General features: G+C 47.0%; 1 protein-coding gene across 1 annotated transcript; it reads left to right on the top strand.

Annotated features, from left to right (window-relative positions):
* The first annotated feature begins 518 nt into the window (after positions 1 to 518).
* On the top strand, positions 519 to 23532 carry HDC (histidine decarboxylase). Its single transcript, XM_032856518.1, has 12 exons — positions 519 to 546; positions 3137 to 3309; positions 6902 to 7015; positions 7979 to 8101; positions 10431 to 10565; positions 10806 to 10949; positions 11414 to 11480; positions 12292 to 12454; positions 12546 to 12636; positions 16921 to 17019; positions 22538 to 22639; positions 22783 to 23532. Exons 1-12 carry the CDS (start codon positions 519 to 521, stop codon positions 23530 to 23532), a joined length of 1989 nt encoding a protein of 662 aa, XP_032712409.1.
* Positions 23533 to 23629: the final 97 nt, after the last annotated feature.

Below are 23629 nucleotides of genomic sequence, written 5' to 3' on the forward strand. Positions count from 1 at the left end.
TGATAGCATCTGCGTGTCCCTGAGCACGGTGTGGCCAGCAGGGCAGCGGCTCTCTAAGTGCCTGTCCCTCCCTCCCTCCCCGCTGCTGAGAGAGAAGGAATAGCAGGCATAATACCCATCATTCGGGCCACTTACTCTGCATATCCTTGGCTTTGTTCTTGGCTACCGAGCCTGAGCTCTGTCCAAGGCGGGGTACGGGGTGGGGGGGCGTGGAGGGGGGTGAGGGGTGGGTTCTGCGGTCTGAGGTCGGGGGTGGAAAGGCTGCCTGGAGGTTTGGGTTGCTAAGTGCACTGTTTAATTTAGAAGGGCCTTTTATCCTGGATCTCTTGATCAGAATTGGGGAAAAAAGGGGTGGGGTTCATGAAGCCTAGAGGAAGGGCCTTTGAAGGGTGGGGCTAAAGTGGAAGGAAGGGGAACCTTTTAAATAAAGGTCCCACAGTGGCTGCCCAGTAGTACGTCCTCCACCTCCTCCGAGTCTGTCTGTGAGAAGGCAACGCAGCCGTAGCCCCAGGGAGAAGATGGAGCCCGAGGAGTACAGAGAGAGAGGTGAGGGGGGGCACCCCTGTTACTCTCTAGGAACAGGGCTGGTGGTCTGCCCTTAGCTTTGGGGGTGGGGGGCTGTCGTTTGACTGGAGCAGTAAAATTGCCCTCTGAGAGTTGGTTTCCACAAAATTTTTCCTGAGGAAGGACTGCGGGACCCCAGAATTGAAAACTTTCTCAACCTCTCTTTCATTCTCCCTCTCCCTGTCCTTCTCCCACTCTCCCATGTTTCAGTTGTCCTGTCCCCTTTCTCACAAAGAGAGGATTTGGATTCCTGATCCACTTAATAGGGAAAAGGGATTATTCACATTCTGAAGCAGAAAACAATTTCTCCAAGTGTTCTGTAGTCACTGCAAAAATCTTTTCTGTATATTCATGTCTCTATGTGTGAATCTGTCAGTGCTCTTCTTTCACTTAGTCCTTCATTTCATAAATATTTAGTGAGTAGCTACTATATCGCAAGCCTTGAGGAATGGGAGAATCCAAATGGTTAGCCTGTTTTCCCGGCATCATTCCTTAAGTGGGCAGGAGGTAGCGACTTCTAATTTTTCTCTCTGGGACTTTTTATATCCTCCCCCTCAGGGATAAGTTATGTTGCCTGAAATTTCTTTGTCTTAAGATATTGTCCCATGTTAGGTCCAGCTTTTCCTCTCTCCTCCATCCGCACCTTACTCACTAAGTAGCTAGCAGTCTTTGCACTCAAGCCTGCACTTGCTTATTCCCCGGGCTTCCCAAGAGCCACAAGCAGGTTCCCATCCAGCCTCTGTGTTGAGCACAATTACATTTCTTGTTGCTCCTGGACCAGTGATGGGCAGGTCCAGTGTTCTAGAGCCCTGCTGGGGTGCTACTGCAGTCGTGAGAGGCAGTGGCTGTGGGAGGATTGGAGGAGAGGGAAGGGTGTTCAAATCTCCCTTTGTCCCTTTCCCAGTTTATTTCTGAGTTTGGTCCCACTCATGAGAATCTTGTGTGAGCTGGTGCAGAGGCAAGAAATCAGGTTCCTTCTTCTCTCTGTTTTATCTTATTTTATTTTTTTGCAGGGGAAGAAAAGCCTAAGGAATACCAAGAAGCAATTACAGATATTGAGAGAGACAGGGAGAGAGAGAGATGAACATACATATGCAGAAAGGGAGAGAAGCAGAGAGAGAGAGAGAGACAGAGAGACTTGGAGGGAGGGAGAGACACAGACACTCTGTCTGAAGACTGAAGCCCCGTCCTGGAGAAATGAAAGGGGAGAAAAAAGTAAATAATTTAGAGGCGGTTCAGAGTATTTGGGTTGGCTATTTTTCTTCCTTATGTATTTGTTCATTCATTTGCTTTTTTTTTTTTTTTTAAGCATCTAAGAAATGTCCTAAGCATTGAGGTATTGGTGCAAACAGAGGGAGGGAAACTGAGTTATTAAGACCTGGTCTTGCATATTCCCAAAACGAATAATACACTATATGCCAACTAGCAGGAATTTAACACTTGACACAAATAAACAAAAAGACATTGCATTTCCCCAGAACTTCAGGCTAGTACAGGGTTCCTGGTCTGGGTCTATGGTTGTGCTTTAGGGATTTCATGAACCTCAGAAATTATACACTGTGTGTGTGTGTGTGTGTGTGTGTGTGTGTGTGTCCAAGCCCATAGTTTTCATCAGATTTTCAAAGAAGTCCATGGGGTCCAAAAGTGAGAAATTACTGGTCCAACGGGAATAGTGAGCAAGTAGATTTTTCAGCTTGTGTCAGAACCTGGCAGGGGAGCTTAGCTTCTGTGCTAACGAAGAATATAGTGTGTGTGTGTGTGTGTGTGTGTGTGTGTGTGTCTGTGTGTGTCTGTGTGTGTGTGTGTGTGTGTATCTCTGTGTGTGTGTGTAACAGTTTTTGGACAGAAAGAGCTACAGAGTTTCTACTAAACCTGTAAGGTAGAGAATTAATGAGATGTTCTGTTTTGGAGAAGAAAAGAAAGGTAGGAGAGAGAGTCAAAGTTGATATGGATTAGAGAAAGGGGAGGAAAAATAAGTATTTTACTTTAGTGCTTGAGTTTTATAGTTCATGATTTTCTCTCTTGTTCATTTGTTCACTCACACACTTCCCCCCCAAGTCATTCATGCGCTCACTTATTTTTTTCATTCATTTTTTAAAAAAGATTTATTTATTTATTTGAGAGAGAGGGAGCGAGAGGGAGTTGGGGAGGTGGGTTGCGTGGAGTGGGAGATGGGGAGAGGGAGAGAGTTCCAAGCCGACTAATTGGAATCTGATGCAGGGCTCAATCCCATGACCCTCAGATCATAACCTGAGCTGAAACCAAGAGCTCATAGCCTAACTGGCAACCCCCCACCCATTTTTTATTTTAAGTAATCTCTACCCCCAGCGAACGCTGGACTAGAATCCACAACCTTGAGATCAAAAGTTGCATACTCTACTGACTGAGCACCGCCACCCTCACTTATTTTTAAATTCTGAAGACACGGCTGGTGCTAGGGATCAGGTCTTCTCCCCATCAGTCCACGAATCCACCTCCTTCTTCACCAGGTCTCTTGTTCCTGACCCAAGGGGCTAGGATTGGCTAGGCCCAGTGGGGGGACATGAGGCGGCTGTCTCCTCCTCTCTTGTAGGAAAAGAGATGGTGGATTACATCTGTCAGTACCTGAGCACCGTGCGGGAGCGGCGTGTGACTCCGGATGTCCGGCCTGGTTACTTGCGAGCCCAGCTGCCTGAGAGTGCACCCGAAGAGCCTGACAGCTGGGACAGCATCTTTGGGGACATCGAGCGAATCATCATGCCTGGGGTGAGTTACAGTCACCACAAGGGCGATTCTGGGTTTTGGGGCAGTGGAGGGCAGGCAGTAGGCCTGAAGAGAGGCCTGTCGTGGGTTAGATTGCCACTGGGGCACCAATGTACCAGCCTGTCGTGTGGGCATGTAGAGGGCCAGGACTTTGAACTTAGGTTTCTGATGCCCGGGCTGCCCTGTGGGGCTGGATGGGAGGCCGGAGGGCATTAGCACTCCACCTCAGAGTCTCATCTGACGGATGCATGGAAATTGAATGGGATGAGGTAAGAATGAAAATTGGTCCTGAGGGGAAAGGCCAATGTGGAAAGCAAGGCAGAGAGAGGAGGCTGGAGACAGTCCCTGCAGTCCCACAGAATGCGGAGACTGGCTGAAGGGAGGAAAGGCGGCCGAGACAACACCCTCCCTGGGAGTACCCTGATTGTCACCTAGAGAGGCCCAGGGAGCTGAGTGAGACCTGTCACCCCCTCCTCTCTCCTCCGGGAGGTAGGAACGGTGTCCTTCCCCACTAAGGGGAGGTCTCACGCTTGAGCTGCTTTTGAAGAGTAGAAAGGAGCTTTCCCTGAATCATCTGTGCTTCCCGTGACAAGGAGTCCAGCCTGGTAACAGCACCGGCGGGGCCAGGGAGCAGACAGAGACCAGCTGTTGCTTGAGCTGTGGCCTCTGTGGGCTGGGACTCTGTCCCTGGCCACCAGGGGCAACGAACTGTGCCAAGGCGTTCATGCTAAAAGTGAGAACACCAGTCCTCCTCCCTCAGAAGGGCTGCCTTTTACTGAGCGCCATGTCACATGCCGGGCCCTGGACGAGCCACGTTGCAGGCTGGCTTGTTCTATCCTATAGTGATCCTATACTCTCTGTTTCACAAATGAGGAACCTGAGGCTCGGGGATGTTAATTGTTTTCTCAAAGTTACAGAATTTGTAGGCTGGTGGATCCAAGATTTTAGCCCTGAGCCAGTCTCATTCCATAGGCTCCTTCTCCTACACTGATCATCTGCCCCGACTGAATGCTCCAGCCTGACCCTGTGCACCCAGGCGCCGCCCTTCAGTGGGATCCCAACATACAGGCTGTTCCCTTCACTCTGTCTGCTTGGGGCATTGGTGTCCTGGACCGCGTGTGTTCAGAGACCTTCAAGGACTGACTTGGGATTTGCTTCCATCATCCCCTAAAAGCTTCTGATGGGACAGAAATATGCCTGGAGGCAGGGATGACAAGTTATCCAAACTCAGAATAAGTTTGTGCAGCCGTATTGGTTGGCAAGTTTGAATAAAGCCAATTACTCACCTCTCTCTGACCACTCAGCCTATTTCACAAGCATCTTTTGAAAATTTCCATATCGTAAAGCTTTACCCAGGAGGCTAGTGCCCCGATAAGATTATCTCATGGATTTCATTCTGTAAAATGTAATCTGTTGAGGGACCAACTGTAATTTGGTAGTGAGGCTGAGAGCAACTGTCAGAGGAGGCGGAAATGAGCTGATTCATTGATTGCAATTCCCGCAGTTGCTGGGGGTGTGGTCAGAGAGGCTCATTTCTGGAAGGAGAGTTCTGTCTGTTCTTGATAAGGGTTCCTCTGGCTTATCTTATCATATTTATCTTGCAAGAACAGATAATTGTGTCTTGATAGGGTTAGGGGATGGAAGCCCTTCTTTGGGGTTTCCAAAATACTGTCACTAAGGACACCGATAAAAAGGGCCCAGTCTTCCAACGCCTCTGAGAGACGGCCTGAAATCGGTTGGCCCTTTGCTTTCTCATGTTGACCAGCACCTCATTGAAGACTGGACTGATTTTTCCCTCCCTGCCATCACCTAGACACAAAGAGAAGAACTTCCCTTCTGCTTTAATTCTGACTCTGGTTAGAAAAACCTCCTCTGTGATTCATGGGGGAGAGAGAGCAGCACAGGGAGAGAAGGCAGGGCATCTTCTTGCTTGGGTCCTGGGGGCAGATAGCCCTGGGTTTCTGTCTTGGCACTGTCATCTGTCCCTGTGAGGTGTGTGTGATCATGGGGATGCTGCTTCGCACTGGCTGGCCCTGATTCTCATCTGTGAAATGTGGGTAATGGGAGAACTTATCTCATGGGTACTGTGAGAATTAAATAAGATGAAGTATGGGAAAACAGAAGATACCGTCATTACCTTCCACACATTTCGCCTAGCGAAAATCGGAGGAAGAGGTCTGATTATCTAAGAGTCAAGTCAGATTATACGATGTGTCTATCACCATGTGATTAACTCACCATTAACATTAGTGCTTTACATTTTGCAAATTTCCTCCCAGACCAGTCCACATGACAACCCCAGGAAACATTTATTTTCCTGGATTTATTTTATGATGGGAGACTAAGGTTAAGAAAAGTGCAGAGGAGTATCCTGTTTTTAATGGGATCTGCATCATATATACATTTTGAGATCCCTTGTAAGAAAATGAAATTAAGTATCTTTCTCAGAAAGACCCATACAAACATGGGACCTTGGAGCTTAAGTTCCTTAGCTTCACGATAAACCTACAAAGTCTCACAGCTGGTTAGGGACAAAGGTAGGGCTGGAACCTGTGTCCTTGGACTTGAATATTATGCTCCTTCTACCACACACACTTTCTAGGATACTGTCCTTGCCAATGAGGGATTACAAGAATTTCTGCACACTAAATATTGATACACTAAGATGTTGACTAATGAGTTCTCAGTAGGATTGGACATCTAGAATGACAGGGTTCCATGGGTTCAGAGAAAGGTTCAGAGGGGCTGGGGAACTGGGAAAGGGTTTGTGGAGGAAATGAGTATTTTGTAGCTTTCTAGGAATTAGCAGGTTTTGGAAGGTCCTATGAGTATGGGACGTGCCTGCTTGTCAGGAGACATAGCATTACTCAAAAGCATGAATGCAGAAATGAACAGGGCATCTTCATCAACAGGGAGATGAAGCCAGATTAGATAATTAATGAGGCCAATGAGCCTGTTATGGTGGGACCCTCTCTGTCCACCTGGCTTCTTCTTTCATCTGGTTCCTCAGTCTGACTGTGGGCCTAGGGCTTAACTTGGAGGTAGGGGTCCCAGGCCTGTGAGCCGGCAGTTCCCTGCCCTTTTCTCTCCTTTCCCCAACCTCACTGGGAAATGAAGGACAGCTTTGAATCCATTCACACTGACTCTCTGCAGGAGCTGTGTGCCCAGAGAGCTTAGAGACCCAAAAAACAAAGGACGCTTTTTGCAAGAAACTGGATGGGACAAGCAACCTCTTCTTCTGGAGCTCATAGTCTCCTCTTCCTTTTATTGCTGGGCAGGGATGGCATGGGGGATAAGCAGTGGAGACTAACGTGAGCACTCTCCAAAATCCACAACCCTAATTACTATACTGATTCTCATTTTGCATATTCCCTTCTGGTCTTGGCATACGTACACGGGCTCCACTGATGAAACAGCATAGAGGATGAGAAATGGGGGTGGGTGACAAGAACACCATGAATATGTTTTATTTTTATGGAGTTGTGTCATTTACTTGACTGTCTTACAAATGTCAGCCCATCTCTAGAGTGGCCAGGGAGGGTCTCTGGTAGAGGGAAGCCTCCCGGTGCCACACATGGACATGCTGTCCCTCCAGGTGGTACACTGGCAAAGTCCCCACATGCACGCCTACTACCCAGCCCTCACCTCTTGGCCATCGCTGCTGGGGGACATGCTGGCCGATGCCATCAACTGCTTGGGATTCACCTGGGTGAGTAACCATGGCCGTAGCTGTTAACTGGTGGCCGCTGGACGTGTAGCAGAAAGTGACATGCTGGGGCAGGCATATCCTGTCCTGATCTCTGAATGGGGGTTCTAAGTTAAATATGAACAATGGCTATATCCTTTGAGCTTGAACTTTGTAGAAACTACCTCATCTTATCCTCTAACCCTAGGGAATCATGAGTAGCGGTCCATTTTTTTGTAGGTAAAGAAATTGAGGCTTGGATAACTTCACCTCCCCAGGATCACACAGTGCATAGAGACAGAGATGACATTTGGACTGAGATCTGGTTATTGCCACAGTCTGTGATCCTCAGTAGGCACTTTGGCGCCTGTGGGTACAACTTCCTCTGTGCTCTTGTCTGTGAGGGTTTAGGGATCTATCCTCAGGCTCCCCTTAATAATTCCCTAAGGGCTGAGCGGCTTTAAATTGCGCCAGAAGCCTCCAAGAACAGATAGATATTTTAAACCTGACCTATTATAGGGTGTGTCAGGGGAAGGAATGGCTGGGAGCGGAGGCTGAGGCAAGCTGCTATCTTTTCCAGGAAGGACTGCTTTCTTTCTTAGTCCTAAAGCTTGCTCTTGGCCTTCAGGATGCTCAGCTGGGTATTTTAGGGACTAGGGAAGCCAAATGCAAGCCATCATTTCTAGGGCTGTTTCTCCATAGAACTGTGGGAGTTAGGAAAGACTCCTGCTGGTTGAGGTGGGGCAGCGATCCAAAGCCCTATGTCTTTTCCCGCTACAGTTTGGCAGAGGATGGGGTGAGAATGGGGCATAGGGCCTGACACTGAGCCCTTGTCCAGGGGGAAGATAGGTCAGGTTCCCACTGATAGCATGGGGACTGGGGAGGGCCAGGGCAGAGACATGTGTTTCTGGGGCTGATGGGGCAGGGGGAGGGGTGCAATCTTGGTGTCCGGGGACTTCCTGGGTGAAGCTGCTTTCTCTCTCGAAGGCCTCCAGCCCTGCGTGCACGGAGCTGGAGATGAACGTCATGGACTGGCTGGCGAAAATGCTGGGACTCCCGGAGCACTTTCTGCACCACCATCCCGGCAGCCAGGGAGGAGGCGTCCTGCAGGTGCCTACCTCGGCAGAGCTCCTCCCAGCTTGGGGGCCAGAAGAGTGAAAGATAAGCTGAACCCCACAGAGGGCCTTCTCCTACTTTCCACAGAGGTCCCCCCGCGTCACCCCCTCCACCACTATCACTGCCATCATCCCTTTGCCCTTAACCGTTGTCATTATCCTGATGGCCGTCACAATTGCCTAGTCCGCTATCAGAGTCACCGCCTCTGCCGCGGTCACCACTCTCACGGAGGCTGCCACCTCCACTCTTCCTTTTTCCCTTTTTTCTTCTAAAAAGATTCAGAAGTCCACCCATGATCACATTTCCAGTATTGCTGGATTCAGGTGTCTTCGTTTCTCACCCGACCCCTCCCCTTCCTTGTCTCATTGACCACCTTTTGGGGAAAGGAAAAGAGAAGGCAAGTAGAGACTTCCTGCCCTCCCTCCTGGGTCCAGGAGACCCTGGGCAGTGAGAAAAATGAGCTCCATAAATTGATTTATCTTATCCTACAGCCCTATCATTTGGGTATCTGTCAAATGATAGTTCCTCAAAGATTTCTCGTCTTGTTAAGAGCTATCCATATGGTATAGCTTGCTGGGTGTCTCGCATAGACTATGCATACTGCTGGGTACTTCTGCATCTAGAAACCCTCTACATTTATGAGGGATTGGTTGTGAGACCTTTGAGGACCCATCAATTCTTGACTTCTACTCTAATACACAATTTTCCTGGTTTTATAAACTATAAGATAGAGATAATAATAACAAATAATATAGCAACAATATTTTCCTCATGAACGTTCAATGAGCCCTTTTTCTTCCTCCTCTTTCTCCTCTTCTTCTCCCCCTCCTCCCCTTCCTCCTTCTCCCCCTCTTCCTCCTCCTTCTTTTAAAGATTTTATTTATTTATTTGACACACACAGAGAGAGAGAGCACAAGCCGGGGGAGTGAGAGAGGGAGAAGCAGGCTCTGGGACTGTGGGATCATGACCTGAGCTGAAGGCAGATGCTTAACTGACTGAGCCACCCAGATGTCCCTAAGTGAGACCTTCTTTAAAATAAAAATAGCCATGCTGCTCCGGGTTGAGACCTGGACAGTTTGCTGGACTCATTGCTAGCTCAGTGACTTGCTCTTTCTCTGCAGTCTTGCAACGAGACTGAAGGAAAATTGCTGCATGCTGTGGACCTTCTGGGTTGTGTGGAGATAGTTACAACTTCAGACAGTGTATCTGGGGGACATGCTAAATGTCTGCTGTACGTGACTTTGCTTTTCATTTAATTATCTCAAGGACTCTGTAGGTAGTATCATCACCAATCTTTGAGATAAGAGCACTGGAGCTCAGGGAGGTTGAAAGCCTGCCCCAGCTGGCGGGCTGGTAAGTGAAAGAAAGGATTTAAACACATGCTCATCTACATCCAAGGGATGCTTCCTCCTGTATCATCGGCCCTGAGAACTTGGTTCAGTCCTGTAACATCTCTGAGCATTGCTGTCCTCCTCTGTAGATGGGAATCACAAGCACCTCAGAGCAGTTTATTGAGGAGCCAGTGGGATGACAGAACGTTTTGTAGACCCTGGATAGCTATGTAGTTGGAAGGTAGCATTGTTATTCTTACTACTCTTCTGCTGTTAACACCCTCTGCTAGGTCTTTTTAGCAGGGAGCTATAACTGTAGGAAGAGTTCAAAAAGAAAAGACACCAAAGACCGAGTGAATGAATGTTGAGAAACCTGTAAGAATTCTGTGAGATTGCTGAGGGGCCCACAGGGTACCCACAGACATGGCCAGAACAAAATCCTATCCAGCCTTCATTTGGATAATCAGTACTCCCACTCTGGGAGGCAAGCGGAAGGGATGCTTTTCATTTTATAAATGGAAAAGAGTCTCCCAGAGGGGCAATGTTAGCCCGAGATCACAGGAACCATCTGCAACAGAGCCAAGGCCAGAGTGACCGGACTCTCAAGTTAAAATAGGACCCACTCTCTCAGGAATGTCCCTTTAGAAACAAGCTCTATTTCCATGCCTAAAATGAATAAATTAAAAACTCTTTATTTTTAGCAAGTTTACATGGGGAGCAAACATATCTATAGGCAAATTTATATCTAGCAGAGGCTGAACATTCTCTTTTTGGTCTCTGTGGCCTCTCTAATAAAGGTGTTGGTATTAGGTGCAAATTTGCTTTCATTACTTCCCTGGTCAGTTGGAGGAGAGGCACAGGGTGCTGTGAATGGAGAATGTGGGACAGGTCTGTGAGTCTGGAGAAAGGACAGCCCTTTAGGCAGAAGCCAGGGGAATATGCCCAGGCCCCAGAGGAAGAGGCTGCCCCTGATAATCCTTCTTCCACTACAGAGCACAGTGAGTGAGTCCACCTTGATCGCCTTGCTGGCAGCAAGGAAGGACAAAATCCTGGAAATGAAAGCATCTGAACCTGGGACAGATGAGTCCTCCCTGAACGCCCGGCTCATTGCCTATGCCTCTGACCAGGTGAGTTGCCCAATACAGGCCGAATCCTGAGGTCGGTGCTTGGCTTGTGGAGTTGTAGTTCTTGAGTAATTTTTTTCTAGACACGAGTAGGCTGGAGCTCAGGGCGGCACAGGCCTCAGAGGTCCTCTCTAGGACACACAGCAAATGTTATTTTTGATTCGCCTAGTCTGGCTTCAGTAGTTCCTGGGGGGTGTGCAACCCCGGGGGGACTCGGCTAACAGGTTTCCATGGTCCTTCTAGGCTCACTCCTCAGTGGAGAAAGCTGGTTTGATTTCCCTGGTGAAGATGAAGTTTCTGCCTGTGGATGACAACTTCTCACTCCGAGGGGAAGCTCTTCAGAAAGCCATCAAGGAGGACAAAGAACGGGGCTTGGTGCCTGTTTTTGTAAGTTAGAATGAGTTCTTAGCTTAGAATGATAGGACCTGGGGGCGAGGAAGGAATTTGGGCAGAATTTAAGCAAGTAACATGCTGAAAAAAAAAAAAAAAAAGAAAAGCAAAAAAGAAAAAAAAAGTACAACATTTTACAAATTATGAATTGCTACTCGTTGGTGTGTTAAGAAATAAATTTTGTGAAACAAATAAGAATAGAAACTATCAGAGTGCATTCCTGTAACCAGAGTAGTATGGTTTGGTGAAACTTTCCTTCAAATGCATGTTTGTACTAGATTGTTATATAAATTGTATTTCTTACTGTGGGTCATGGTGAAGTGTAATGTGAAATACATGCTGTTCCAGTGGGATGGGTAGGATAGATAATACTGTGGTTCAGTCTTTTTTTTTCCAGGCCAACTGTGTCACATGAGCCCACCTTCCCACATTAACCATTAACTTCCTTGATTTTTCTTCAGGTGTGTGCAACACTGGGGACCACTGGGGTCTGTGCATTTGACTGCCTGTCAGAGCTGGGCCCCATCTGTAAGTGTCTGCCCTGTCTGGCTAGGAAGACAAGTATGAGTCATGAACTTTAGAATGTTCCCTTAGAGCAAGAACCTGAAACTAGCTCTGTGGCATTATCTTCCCCTTCTTGGGTCGGTGCAGAGAGCTGAAGAAGAGCCACAGAAGCCAGAGCACTGCTTTTTCCAGCAGTGGACCAGGTGTTAGAAATCCCCCCAGCCCTTGCCTTGCATCCTTTCAAGGAAGCAACAGTGGGAGAGTCTCAGGTTCTCTTGCCCTCTCACGTGTATGTCCAAACCTAGAGTAGGCCATATGTGAAACACAGGGTGAAGGCGGCACCATGGAACATTTGCTATTCTAGGCTAAGGAAAGGAAAATGGTAGGGTGGGGGAAACCATGAGGGAAGATATAGGTGGAGAAGAAATCCCATTTGGGATTTCGTAAAATCCCCAAGCAAGAAACCCTCTAAGAGAGAGAGATATCCCCGCTGGAACGTTTGTGTCAGATGACTTACCCCTGCCCTCCGGGCCAGGAGGGAGTTGCTTTCTGTGCCAGGAACTTCTAGGTTGATGCCCAGGAGTGCTGATGCTCTGGCCAGTGAGAGCAAAAGGCCAGTTGTGGCTCCATGGATTTTCCCTTAGGAGGCCCCTGCCCCTGTCCCCACCCTCATCTCCCTGTGCCTTGCCAGCTCCTCCAGCCAGAGCGGGCCAGCCTTTCTTTTCTCTTGAAGCCCACCAGCCTCTGTACCAGGCGAGAGATGACTTTGAGCTGGCTGGTGGCAAGCCCCCACCCCCAGTCCTGCCTCCCAGCCAGGTGACCTTTGCCTCCTCAGGTGCCAGTGAGGGACTGTGGCTCCACATCGATGCTGCCTACGCAGGCACTGCCTTCCTGTGCCCTGAGTTCCGGGGGTTTCTGAAGGGCATCGAGTATGCCGATTCCTTCACCTTTAATCCTTCTAAGTGGATGATGGTGCATTTTGACTGTACTGGCTTCTGGTGAGTGTGGCAGCCAAGCTTCCAGCACTTGGGAAAGCTTTGCTCCCTCTGGAGAGGCCTCAGCCACTAATGCCTGCTTGGTAACCCACAGGGTCAAGGACAAGTACAAGCTGCAGCAGACCTTCAGTGTGAACCCCATCTACCTCAGGCATGCCAACTCAGGCATGGCCACTGACTTCATGGTGAGTGGCCAGAAGCAGCCTCTGGGATGGACTGCACCTGACCCCAGAAGGTCTCCTTGATGTTGGCTTCTGTCCGAAACTGGCATATTGTGAGCCCATCCCCTAATATGTTGCTGTATGCCTTCGGTTTCTAAGCATATAGAATGAAACCCAGAAGACTGTTAAAAAGCCTAGAAAATGAGACCAACCTCTGAGGCAGTATGGCCATTTCCTGAATATGCGTGGCATTCCTTACTCCCCAGAGATGCCTCTTCTACGAAGAGTGGGTCCATTCCTTTCTGTCTCCAGCTTGGATAATCTGCTCTGCTTAGTGCCCAGCAGCAGGGTAGGGCGGAGAATCTCCTTGGGTAGGGAAAGAGGCTCCTTGCTTGAATCTCCTTCATCTTTTGTCCCCAGGGCATTACGTCAAGGTGGGAGGCTCCACGGGAGGGGGTGGGGCACAGGCACCTTTCCTGAGCCTCTCCAACTAGTCGTGGCCTTCTCAGCTAGCTGCACATCCGTCTCTTGAATCTGCCCACATTCTCAGCATGTACTAACTCCTGGGGAAATGAATTCTTGAGATTTACCCCTCAGTTTGAAGAGGAACCTTTCCTTTAGTTGTAGAGGAGACAGAGATGTGAACAAGTTATATCTGTGGCCAAGGGGAGGCAGCAGAGCAGAATAGATGAGCTTGGTTTGAAATGCTACCCCAGCTGTGGGCCATTGGGAAACTCAGCTGCCCTCTCTGAGCTGTGGCTTCCTCATCTGTAAGATGGGCACAGGGAGGCTGTGAGGGTGAAATGGGAACATACACGTAGATCACTTAACACAGTCCTAGGAATGTGGCAATTACTCAATTAATGGTAGGGGTAATATTGCTAAAAATTCTTCTTTGAAGCTACAGAGATTCGCTGGAGAATGGTTAGGCGTTGAGGTCCTTAAGCCAGCTGGACTGTTGTTCCTCCATTTACTAACCTGTGTGACCTTGGTCAAATGACTTCGCCTCTCTGTCTTGGTCCCTCATCTGTAAAATGAGGATGATGATACTAATATTGGGTTCCAAGGCTTGTCATGAGGTTAAATGAATTAAAGCAGCGAGGCAGAGAGAACAGTGCCTGAGGTCCATGATTCAGTCTGTAAAGAGAAGGTTCTGTCTTGTCTCCTTGGACAACTGAACTGTCTTGGCCTTTTAGTCCTAAAATAATAGCTCTGTCATCTCTTGATTGCATTGCTTATTCTCCCTCAGACCAGCTCAGGCTTCCTTTACATTTCTGAGTCTGCTTCTTCTTCTTTATTTTTTAAAAGGGATCAAGATTTCCTTTATTCACAAGTGGTTGACTCTGGTTACCTTTAGAGGTGAGGTTCATGAGGGGAAGGGGCCCCCAAAGGAAAAGCTTGGGCTTTTCATGGCAGATCTCTCAAGTCCATTTTGATCAGCAAATACAAACTTATTTTTTCAAGGAGGAGAATTTTTTAGTGAGGAAAATGCTTGCTACCATACACTTTGTAATTGATGCTGTTGCTTTTTAAATGTCCTTTGGAATCAGGTGTCAGCTAGTAACAGACTCAAGATTCCTCCCTGCCACGCCCCCCCCAGGAAATTGTCAATGTCATCTATAATGTACATTGCCATATTTTCTTTTTTTTTTTTTTTTTAATTTTTTTTTTTTAAAGATTGTATTTATTTATTTGACAGACAGAGATTACAAGTAGGCAGAGAAGCAGTCAGAGAGAGGAGGAAGCAGGCTCCCCGCCGAGCAGAGAGCCCGATGTGGGGCTCGATCCCAGGACCCTGGGATCATGACCTGAGCCGAAAGCAGAGGCTTTAACCCACTGAGCCACCCAGGCGCCACCGCCATATTTTCTTTTTTTGATTGGAGTGGGTCTGTAAGCTTACAGACCCCTGAGAGGCTGATAAAAGTAGACAAATAATGGTTCTTTCATCTTCATTGCTCTGTCTGGTAGGTTTTCAGCAATTTTTTAATTAAAAAACATCTCCACAGCATCCTAAGGGGCAGATCTCTTCAGGGATAATTCTAAGTTTCTTTCTTGAGTGTGAAATGGGAAATGATACTCATTCTCCTATAAGTGTATTTGGATCATCATCACTTAAGAGCATTATCTTACCTTCCCCCATTTTAGATCTCCTGTTACCTTTTGTTTGCTTGTTTGTTCCCACCAGTGTCCCAAGGTCTTCTGTGGTTTGTTCCCATCAGTTTGGAGATTTTATGGTGTTCTTTCTCTTCTCGATAACATTTTATAAAAAAAATATTGAATTCTACTTTTCTTAACAGTGGTCTGGGGAACATTATTATTTATATTCCCCCTCCAGAAGGTATGGCTTTATGCGTTTCCTTCCCCCACCTCTAAATCTCTGAATTCCATTTCCAAGTCTCAAAGAAACTTCTAGAAAATGGAAGCTTTCATCTGTTGTGATCCTGAAAGTCTTCACTGCTGCTCTGACCCAGGCTCTTTGTCCCCAGGTGTCTGTAGCTTTAAATAGAATCGCAGCCATGTTTGAGATGAGCCAGAAATAAGCAGCATCCTGGGAGAGAAGGTTTAGGAACTTCATCCCTGAGCCCGGGCACCACCTAAAATCAGGGCTACATTTTCTAACATCAAGCTCCCACTAGTGGATGGGGCATTGTCTTGCCTGTGGCTGGGGAAACCTGCAAAACCTCGGAAGGACACAGAGGAGGCTTGGGGATGTCTTGAGTTAAAGAAGCACCACATCACCTTTTCTATGTCCAAATTTCCTGCTCTAACTGGGAATATCATCTAGCTGGGTCAGCATGGATTGGTTTTGGAATAGTGACAAGAGGAACAACCGGGGATACGAATAGAGTGTGAAGAAATAAAAAATAAAGTAGTCTTTGCCTCTCGTTTTAATTTGCTGGTGAGATAAAGTAGCCAATTAGCCATAACCGTTTGGGAAGCCAGGTTTTGTTATTCTCCTAGAGTGTTCCTCTAAGAAGGGATGGATGCTTTCCCTGTCCCAGGGATTTTGTCCTGTGCTCAGGTTTTGATGCCCTCTGCTGGTAAACAAGTCCCCAAGCTGGAAAACAGAGGCTTAGTACTTGACATAGGAGAAACATTGTCCATCCACAATGGAGCAGTGTCCCCAAACGGAGAGTGCCCCTGCCCAGGTCAGGAAGTGAGTGTGAAGGGTGAAGGTGATCACATTTTAGAGGTTTTGGCAATCCTGTGGATGAGTACATAAATACCAGTGGGACAAATATTTATTTCCAGTCAACAGAAATTTTGGTGAAGCTTTCTGGCATTTGAAGAAGAGGTCACTAGAAAACACATTACTCATCAGGGCAACCGTCAGTGTTTTCCAAACCCTTTGGTCTGTTTCCAGATGTGTGAAACCGATTTGAAATTGTTTTGAAAATGTTTCAATCTAGGGTGCCCATGCCTTGAACTTTAAGCTCTGTTGATTTGGTTACCAGGAACAAAGGGTCAATTTTAGTTTCACAGGGGCCCAGATGTGGATGCTCATTTGAAACCTGAAAGCTGGAGTCATGGCTCCTGAGGGCACAGGAATGTCACAGGAGTGTCCCAGGAAGAAGTCGTGACCAGACAGTGAGATTAAATAATGATCATCGGGGCTCTAGGTAGAAGGACTGCTGTGATCTATCTGTAGCTTGCATTTTTATCACCTAAATAGCCACCGCTTGCTGATGACTTCTGGCGAAGCTCTTCTCAATTGATTTCCTTCATTGCCACTTCCATCGGAGGTGCTGCTCGTTCTTGGCCTCACGAAGAGCCAGTGGGGTGGCATCACCATCCTACTGGGTGGTGGGGTGGGCATCACCCAGGAATTGGCAGAGCTCGAGAAGAAACCCATGTCTGCGGGGCTATAGCGTCCCAGCCCTTGAGCACTGTTCTTTACATTTTGGTGGTGGTGGGGGGGGTGATAGAAATAGAACTACATTCCCTGCAATTTGAGCAACTTAGGTTCTTTTCAAGAAGAAAAATACATTGCCCCATCTTGAATTTTGGCCTGAGATGAAATGTTGAAAGTAGCATTTGAAGCAAAATGGCTTCTCCTTGGTTCAGAGTCATGGACTTGGTTTCCACTTGCCATGCGCTTGGACAAGGGTAGCTATTGGCCACCTTCCCCAGGATTTGGTCCCTTGACAAGACATCCTTTGGGTAACTAGTCTTGGCTTCTTCTTAGCAACAACTTCCAGAGTCATGGTGACACCGTCTATCCCTGGAGGGCAGGACAGGCAGAGGAAGGAGTGTGTGAGGGAGCAGGGCTCTTGCCTGTATTCATCAGCCCTTGTGCCTTTGTTCTAGCACTGGCAGATCCCCCTGAGCCGCCGGTTTCGCTCTATCAAACTCTGGTTCGTGATTCGGTCCTTTGGTGTGAAGAATCTTCAAGCGCACGTCAGACATGTACGTAGTCTTGCTGTGTGTCCTTGTGGGGAGGAAAGCTGGCTTCTGCCCAGGGGACCTGAGGTGTATGGCTCAGGTGTCTGGGCCTGTTCTTGGGCTCCTGGGACTTGATTATTCAGGGTAGCCATTTCTTTGTTAGCTAGAGGGACCCTGAGCAAGAACACGACACCGGGGGCGGGGGGGCTATCTGCTGTCTGCTCCCCTGCAGGAGGGTCTCATTATTCCTTCTGTTAGTCACCATGCACCTGGTAGTGATGGCCTGAGAGCCTGTTTTGCAGAGAGAAAAAGCAAATAAATCAAAGGGCAGCTTGTGTGTCCGGGGTAGGAACATATCTTTCTATAAATTACTCTGATTATCACAACAGCCTGAAAATTTGTGTCCCTTATGGTTATGTCTGAGACATGGCTCTTCTGGCTTGGACATGTAGACCTACCAAGTCTGGAACAAATTTCTCTGCATCATTTCGGTGCCTATTTACAGAAGGTCTATTTGGTACATTTTATTTTAACCCAAATCAACAACAACAGCAACAGCAACAGAATCATTGTGCTAGAAATAAAACCCAGAAGTAAGTGAGACAGGCACCGTCTCTCTGTTGTACTCTTCATGATAGAGGTGGGACTTCACTAAGAATTTTGGCTAGTAGCATTTTTTAAAAAAAGATTTTATTTATTTAAGAGAGGGAGAATGAGAGAGAAAGGGAGAGAGAGAGAGCATGAGGTGGGGAGGGTCAGAGGGAGAAGCAGACTCTCTGGCTGAGCAGGGAGCCCCATTCAGGACTCATTCCTGGGACTTGAGGATCATGACCTGAGCTGAAGGCAGCTGCTTTACCAACTGAGCCACCCAGGGGCCCCGAGTAGCACTTTTCACTCATTTCTCTGAGTGCCTATGAGTAAGGCAAAGCCATTGATAAAAGCCATGGGAAAGTTCAAAGACATTGTCGTTATTACTCTGTTTGTCTTTCCCCTTCCACCTTCCCTTTAGGGAATTTCTTCCTCATGAGATAAACACAAAACCAAATGAAATGGTCGAAGCAGTAAGCATGGCTGGTTTATGGCTGGTGATTTTACATTCGTAATAAACATCCAGGTGTTTGGAGACTGGGTGTTTATCAGTGAGTGGCTGTCATGTGGCATGTAGTGCAGGACATCAGGCACTTGGTCCTCTCTCTAGATCCTCAGACTCGAGACTGGAGGTAGTGGCCGGGAAATGAGACAGTGGAGGTTACAAGTCACCAGGAAAGCATTTTTGCTTACAACTTAGGACTGGATATCCAGCATGTAGGTCTGGCCAACTCCCCTAATGCTCCTCTTGCAAGTCAAACCTCTGAATTCCCATCAGTTCCCCGACTCCCGACACTAGACCCACACTTCTAGTCTTGGCTGTCAAGGACCCGGGTTGCAGTCTCAATTTTAGCTCAGGCTTCTCACCGACCCGTTACAGCTGTGTGCTCAGCCTGCCTCTGCACTTTCACCTGTGCTTTGCCCTTCTGGATTGCTTTCTGTTCTCCAAATGTTGTTAAAGGCTTGTGTTTCATTTCTCCCAGGAGCTTTCCTGACTATTCTGTCTACCGCAGTCATATCACGGCTTCCTTGGCATTCCTAAGATCACCTACTTAAGCACTCTTTTAAAATGGAGCTCACAGGTTACCAATGTCCCACAACAGTAAGGGGTAGACCAAAACAGAATTGTTGTGAGTTAATTTTATTTCTTCAACTTGACTGAGATCATAATTATTACTTGCATAGTGTCTTAAATTTTAAAAATACCTCCTACTGTTTCATCAGATTCTTACAACAAAGATTGGAGTGGGCACCCTGACCAGCCCCATATTATAAGTGGGGCTCAGAGATGGTAATTACACCGCTCAAGAGTGGAAGGCCTTTTCTCTGCACAATTTTGGGTTATCTTCTACTACGTGAGCTCTTGGAGGTTATATAAAACCGAGATGTGTATCTCTCTGTAATACCATAATGCTTTAGAGAATGGAAACTGGGATTGATTTTTCTGTTCTACCCTTTACTGTTTGGTGACCTTGGGCAAATTACTTAAACTTTCTGTGTTTGGCTTCCTGATTTATAAGATGGGAAAATGATAATACCTCTCAAAGGTTAATGGTGATGATTAAATGATGACCTAATACACAGTACAGGACCTAATACACAGTTAAGTACTCAATGAATATTCTTTCTTTCCTTTCCTCCTCCTCCTCCTTCCTCTGCTTCTTCCTCTTTCTTCCCCTCCCCACTCCTCCATTTTCCCCCTTCTTCTAATGGTAACAGATGACTGTTCTCATTAACATCATCATCATCATCATCATTCATCATTTCCTACCACCTACAGTTGGGATTGGCCAACTTTTTCTGTAAAAGACAGACAGTAACTGTTTTTGGCTTTGCGGGCCATACTGTTTCTGTTGCAACTATTCAATTCTGACACGGTAGCACACAAGCCACGGTAGACAATACAAAAATAAATAGGCATGGCTATGTTCCAGGAAAGCGCTGTATTTGGCCTTGCAGCTCTAGTCTGCCCGCCCTCAACCTAGATTGGTTCAGGGCACGGGTAGTAGCCATGCTTTCTTCATCCGTGAAGGTGGTTTCTGGTGGCAAGGATGCTGAGCTTTTTCCCCTCTCCCCTGGCCCCTGCATCTACCTTGTCACAAGCAGCTTACATTGTAGGCCAGGAGGTGGGAGAGCAAGCAGAACATGGTGGAAAGTGCAGATACTTGGTGATCAGGAGACCTGGTTTCTGCCCCTTGTACCTCGGGGAAGTCCCTTTCCCTGAACCCCTTTTAGAAAATGGAGAAGTTAAGACCGAAGAACAAGAGTGTGGCATGAACATGGGGAAGCAAAAGAAAGTAAGAAAATATGTGACCATGTAGGGTATGATAAGTCTTTGAGATTAGATGCTTAAAGAGAATAGATCAAAACCTAAAAAGAAAGAAAAGAAAGACCCCAGTGTACTCAAGGAAAGAGAGGTCCTCCAACATCCTTCCTGCTTTTTCTTCTGGTATAACAGCTGGGCCCACCTGACCACATCCTGCTTGATATCAGCTTTAATTAATTAATTAATTAATTATGTTTTAAAGATTTTATTTATTTATTTGACAGACAGAGATCACAAGTAGGCAGAGAGGCAGGCGGGGGGGTGGGGTGGGGAAGCAGGCTCCCTGCTGAGCAGAGAGCCCAATATGGGGCTTCATCCCAGGACCCTGAGATCATGACCTGAGCTGAAGGCAGAGGCTTTAACCCACTGAGCCACCCAGGTGCCCCTTATTTATTTATTTTTAAAATTTTATTTATTTGACAGAGGGAGAGAAAGCAAAGAAGGGGGAGCAGGAGAGGGAGAAACAGGCTCCCCGCAGAGCAGGGAGCCTAACATGGGACTTGATCCCAGAACCCTGGGATCATGACCTGAGCTGAAGGCAGATGCTTAACCGACTGAGCCACCCAGGTGTCCCTTGATATCAGCTTTATCAACTTTTCTATTAAAACTAAACTTGGGGGTGCCTGGGTGGCTCAGTGGGTTAGGCCTCCGTCTTCGGTTCGGGTCATGGTCTCAGGGTCCTGGGATCGAGCTCTGCATCGGGCTCTCTGCTCAGCAGGGAGCCTGATTCCTCCCCCTTCTCTCTGCCTGCCTCTCTGCCTGCTTGTGATTTCTGTCTGTCAAATAAATAAATAAAATCTTTAAAAAAAAACAAAAACTAAACTTGACCTAGTGCAGTCAGTGATGGACTGTCTGTATGCCAAGTGTATGCATTGTATAAACTGATTGTGTAATGTCTGAAATTGAGAAACTGGGGCAAAAGTGGTGTGATTAGCTAAAATCTTTTGAGTTCTCTTGAAATTGAGTATCAAGTCTGAGAACCAGGTGATTCAATGAGAACCAGGTGAGAGCAATTAGCAAATATTTTATTGAGATCCTTCTGGATGCTTGAAGAAACTTTTTAGAAATGAAAGAAAAGGTAAGTCCTGTCCTTGTTTAGTTAATAATCTTAGGTTTTAAAAAAAAGGAAATAAAAAATGACATAAACTTCAATGAAGGATTAATATGGTACAAAGTTTTAAAATTCTTTTTATTGTTGGAAAATATCCCTAATGTAAAAATGACAATTTTAACCATTTTTAAAAAAAATTATTTATTTATTTGACAGACAGAGATCACAAGTAGGCAGAGAGGCAGGCAGAGAGAGGAGGAAGCAGGTTCCATGCTGAGCAGAGAGCCCGATGTGGGGCTTGATACCAGGACCCTGGGATCATGACCTGAGCTGAAGGCAAAGGCTTTAACCCACTGAGCCACCCAGGAACTCCTATCTTAACCATTTTTAAGTGTACAATTCAGTGACATTAGGTATGCTCCCAATATTTGCAACCATCATTACTATTTCCAGAACTTTCTCCCTCATCCCAAAGAGAAATTCTGTGCTTGTTAAACTGGTGCAGAGAGCTTCCTTCCTTCCTTCTTTCCTTCTTCACTCCCTCTTTCTTTCTTTCTTTCTTTCTTTCTTTCTTCTTCTTTTTTTAAAATATATATTTTTAAGATTTTTGTTTATTTATTTGACAGAGAGCACAAGCAGGCAGAGAGGCAGGCAGAGAGAGAGGAGGAAGCAGGCTTCCTGCTAGCAGAGAGCCTGATGTGGGGCTCGATCCCAGGACCCTGAGATCATGACCTGAGCTGAAGGCAGAGACTTTAACCCACTGAGCCACCCAGGTGCCCCTAAAATATTTTCTTTATTAATTTAAGAGAGAGAGAGACCACTGAGGGAGAGGGAGAAGCAGTCTTCCCCGCCAAGCAGGGAAACTGATGTGGAGCTCGATCCCAGGACCCTGAGATCATGACCTGAGCTGAAGGCAGGTGCTCAATGGACTGAGCCACCGAGGTGCCCTGAGAGTTTTCTATGATGTATGTGGGGAGGATGTATAAAAAATATATTCCTTGTGGAATGGGAACAAAAAAAGAGGGGGTCATGAAACAGCGTGTGAGGTATAGGGAAGGTATGAAAAGGTTTGAGAGGCAAGGGAAAGACGTAGGCTTAGGATAAGGACAGGGCTGTTGAGAACCCACATGGTGCCTCTACATACTGTGAAAAGAATCTCTTCCTCTGGGCAGATCCAGCCTATACAAAGTTCCTAGCTGGGAATGCAGACAATGGGCTGGACTTTGGCCCTCGCTTGCCACCTTGACCAGTCAGAAACCTGTGAAGCCCAGGATCTGAGGCCAGATTTCACAGATGGCAAAACACATGCCTTCTAGCTCTGGGGCTGAGCTGAAAGAGGGCCCTCAGAAATGAGTTCCTGAGGTGGATCTGATGATGACAAGCCATAGGACATTGCTCACAGGAGGTTTCCCAGCTTGGAATATGAGCTACATCAAATGGAGAGAATCAGGCAGAAGCCATTCAGAACTCTGGCTCAAAGATGTCACGTTTAAACCCATTTAGCAGTGTGAAACTTTATGTGGAATTGTCCCTTTCCTGATTATTAATCTCAGTTCTCTCTATATTTACAATTTTAGGGTACTGAAATGGCAAAATATTTTGAGTCTCTGGTCAGGAATGACCCTTTCTTTGAAATTCCTGCCAAGAGGCACCTTGGCCTGGTGGTTTTTCGTCTAAAGGTAATGCCAGTAATGCCGTATCCCATGGCTTATAATTATGTCAGTTGATGGTTGTTCAGCCTCTTGGATCTATAAATACTGGGCTTCTGGGGATGCTTAGGGGGATGTGACATAGATGTCATTTCTCTTTATTCTTTAAACAGGGTCCTAATTGTCTCACAGAAAGTGTATTAAAGGAAATAGCTAAAGCTGGCCGTCTCTTCCTCATCCCGGCCACTATCCAGGACAAACTGATCATCCGTTTCACTGTGACATCCCAGTTCACCACCAGAGAGGACATCCTGAGAGACTGGAATCTCATTCAAGACGCTGCTACTCTCGTCCTGAGTCAGCACTGTACTTCCCAACCTAGCCCTCAGGTTGAGAACCTCATCCCCCAAACCACAGGCCCCAGAGCCTTGGCCAATGGAATGTTCCTTCAGTCTTCCAATGGGGTGGGCTCTGTCCCAGCGCAGGCCAGGAAGATCATCAAGCAGCCTCAGCGTGTAGGAGCCAGTCCTATGAAAAGGGAAGACAGCTGCCATCTTGAAACGCTCCTGGACCCACTTGATGATGACTGCTTTTCTGAAGAGGCTCCAGACGTCACCAAGCACAAGCTGTCCTCCTTCCTGTTCAGTTACTTGTCCGTGCAAAATAAGAAGAAGGCAGTGCGTTCCTTCAGTTGCAACAGCATGCCTGTGAGTGTTCAGAAGCCGCTGCCCACGGATGGCTCTGTGAAGAATGGTGGCTCCTCTAGGGCCAGAATCTTCTCTAGGTTCCCAGAAGAGATGATGATGCTGAAGAAAAGTGCCTTCAAAAAACTCATCAAGTTTTACAGTGTCCCAAGCTTTCCTGAATGTAGCTCTCAGTGTGGGCTGCAGTTACCCTGTTGCCCTCTGCAGGCAATGGTTTAGTTTAGACCAGGGGTTTCAGCCTGAATCCAAGAACGTGTTTCAGGCGATTGCTGAGCCCTTCAAAATTATATGCTGAATTTGTGCGCTTATGTGTATG

The sequence above is a fragment of the Lontra canadensis genome, unplaced genomic scaffold (assembly GCF_010015895.1).
Source record: "Lontra canadensis isolate GAN:19392208 unplaced genomic scaffold, GSC_riverotter_1.0 scaffold12, whole genome shotgun sequence".
NCBI lineage: Eukaryota > Metazoa > Chordata > Mammalia > Carnivora > Mustelidae > Lontra > Lontra canadensis.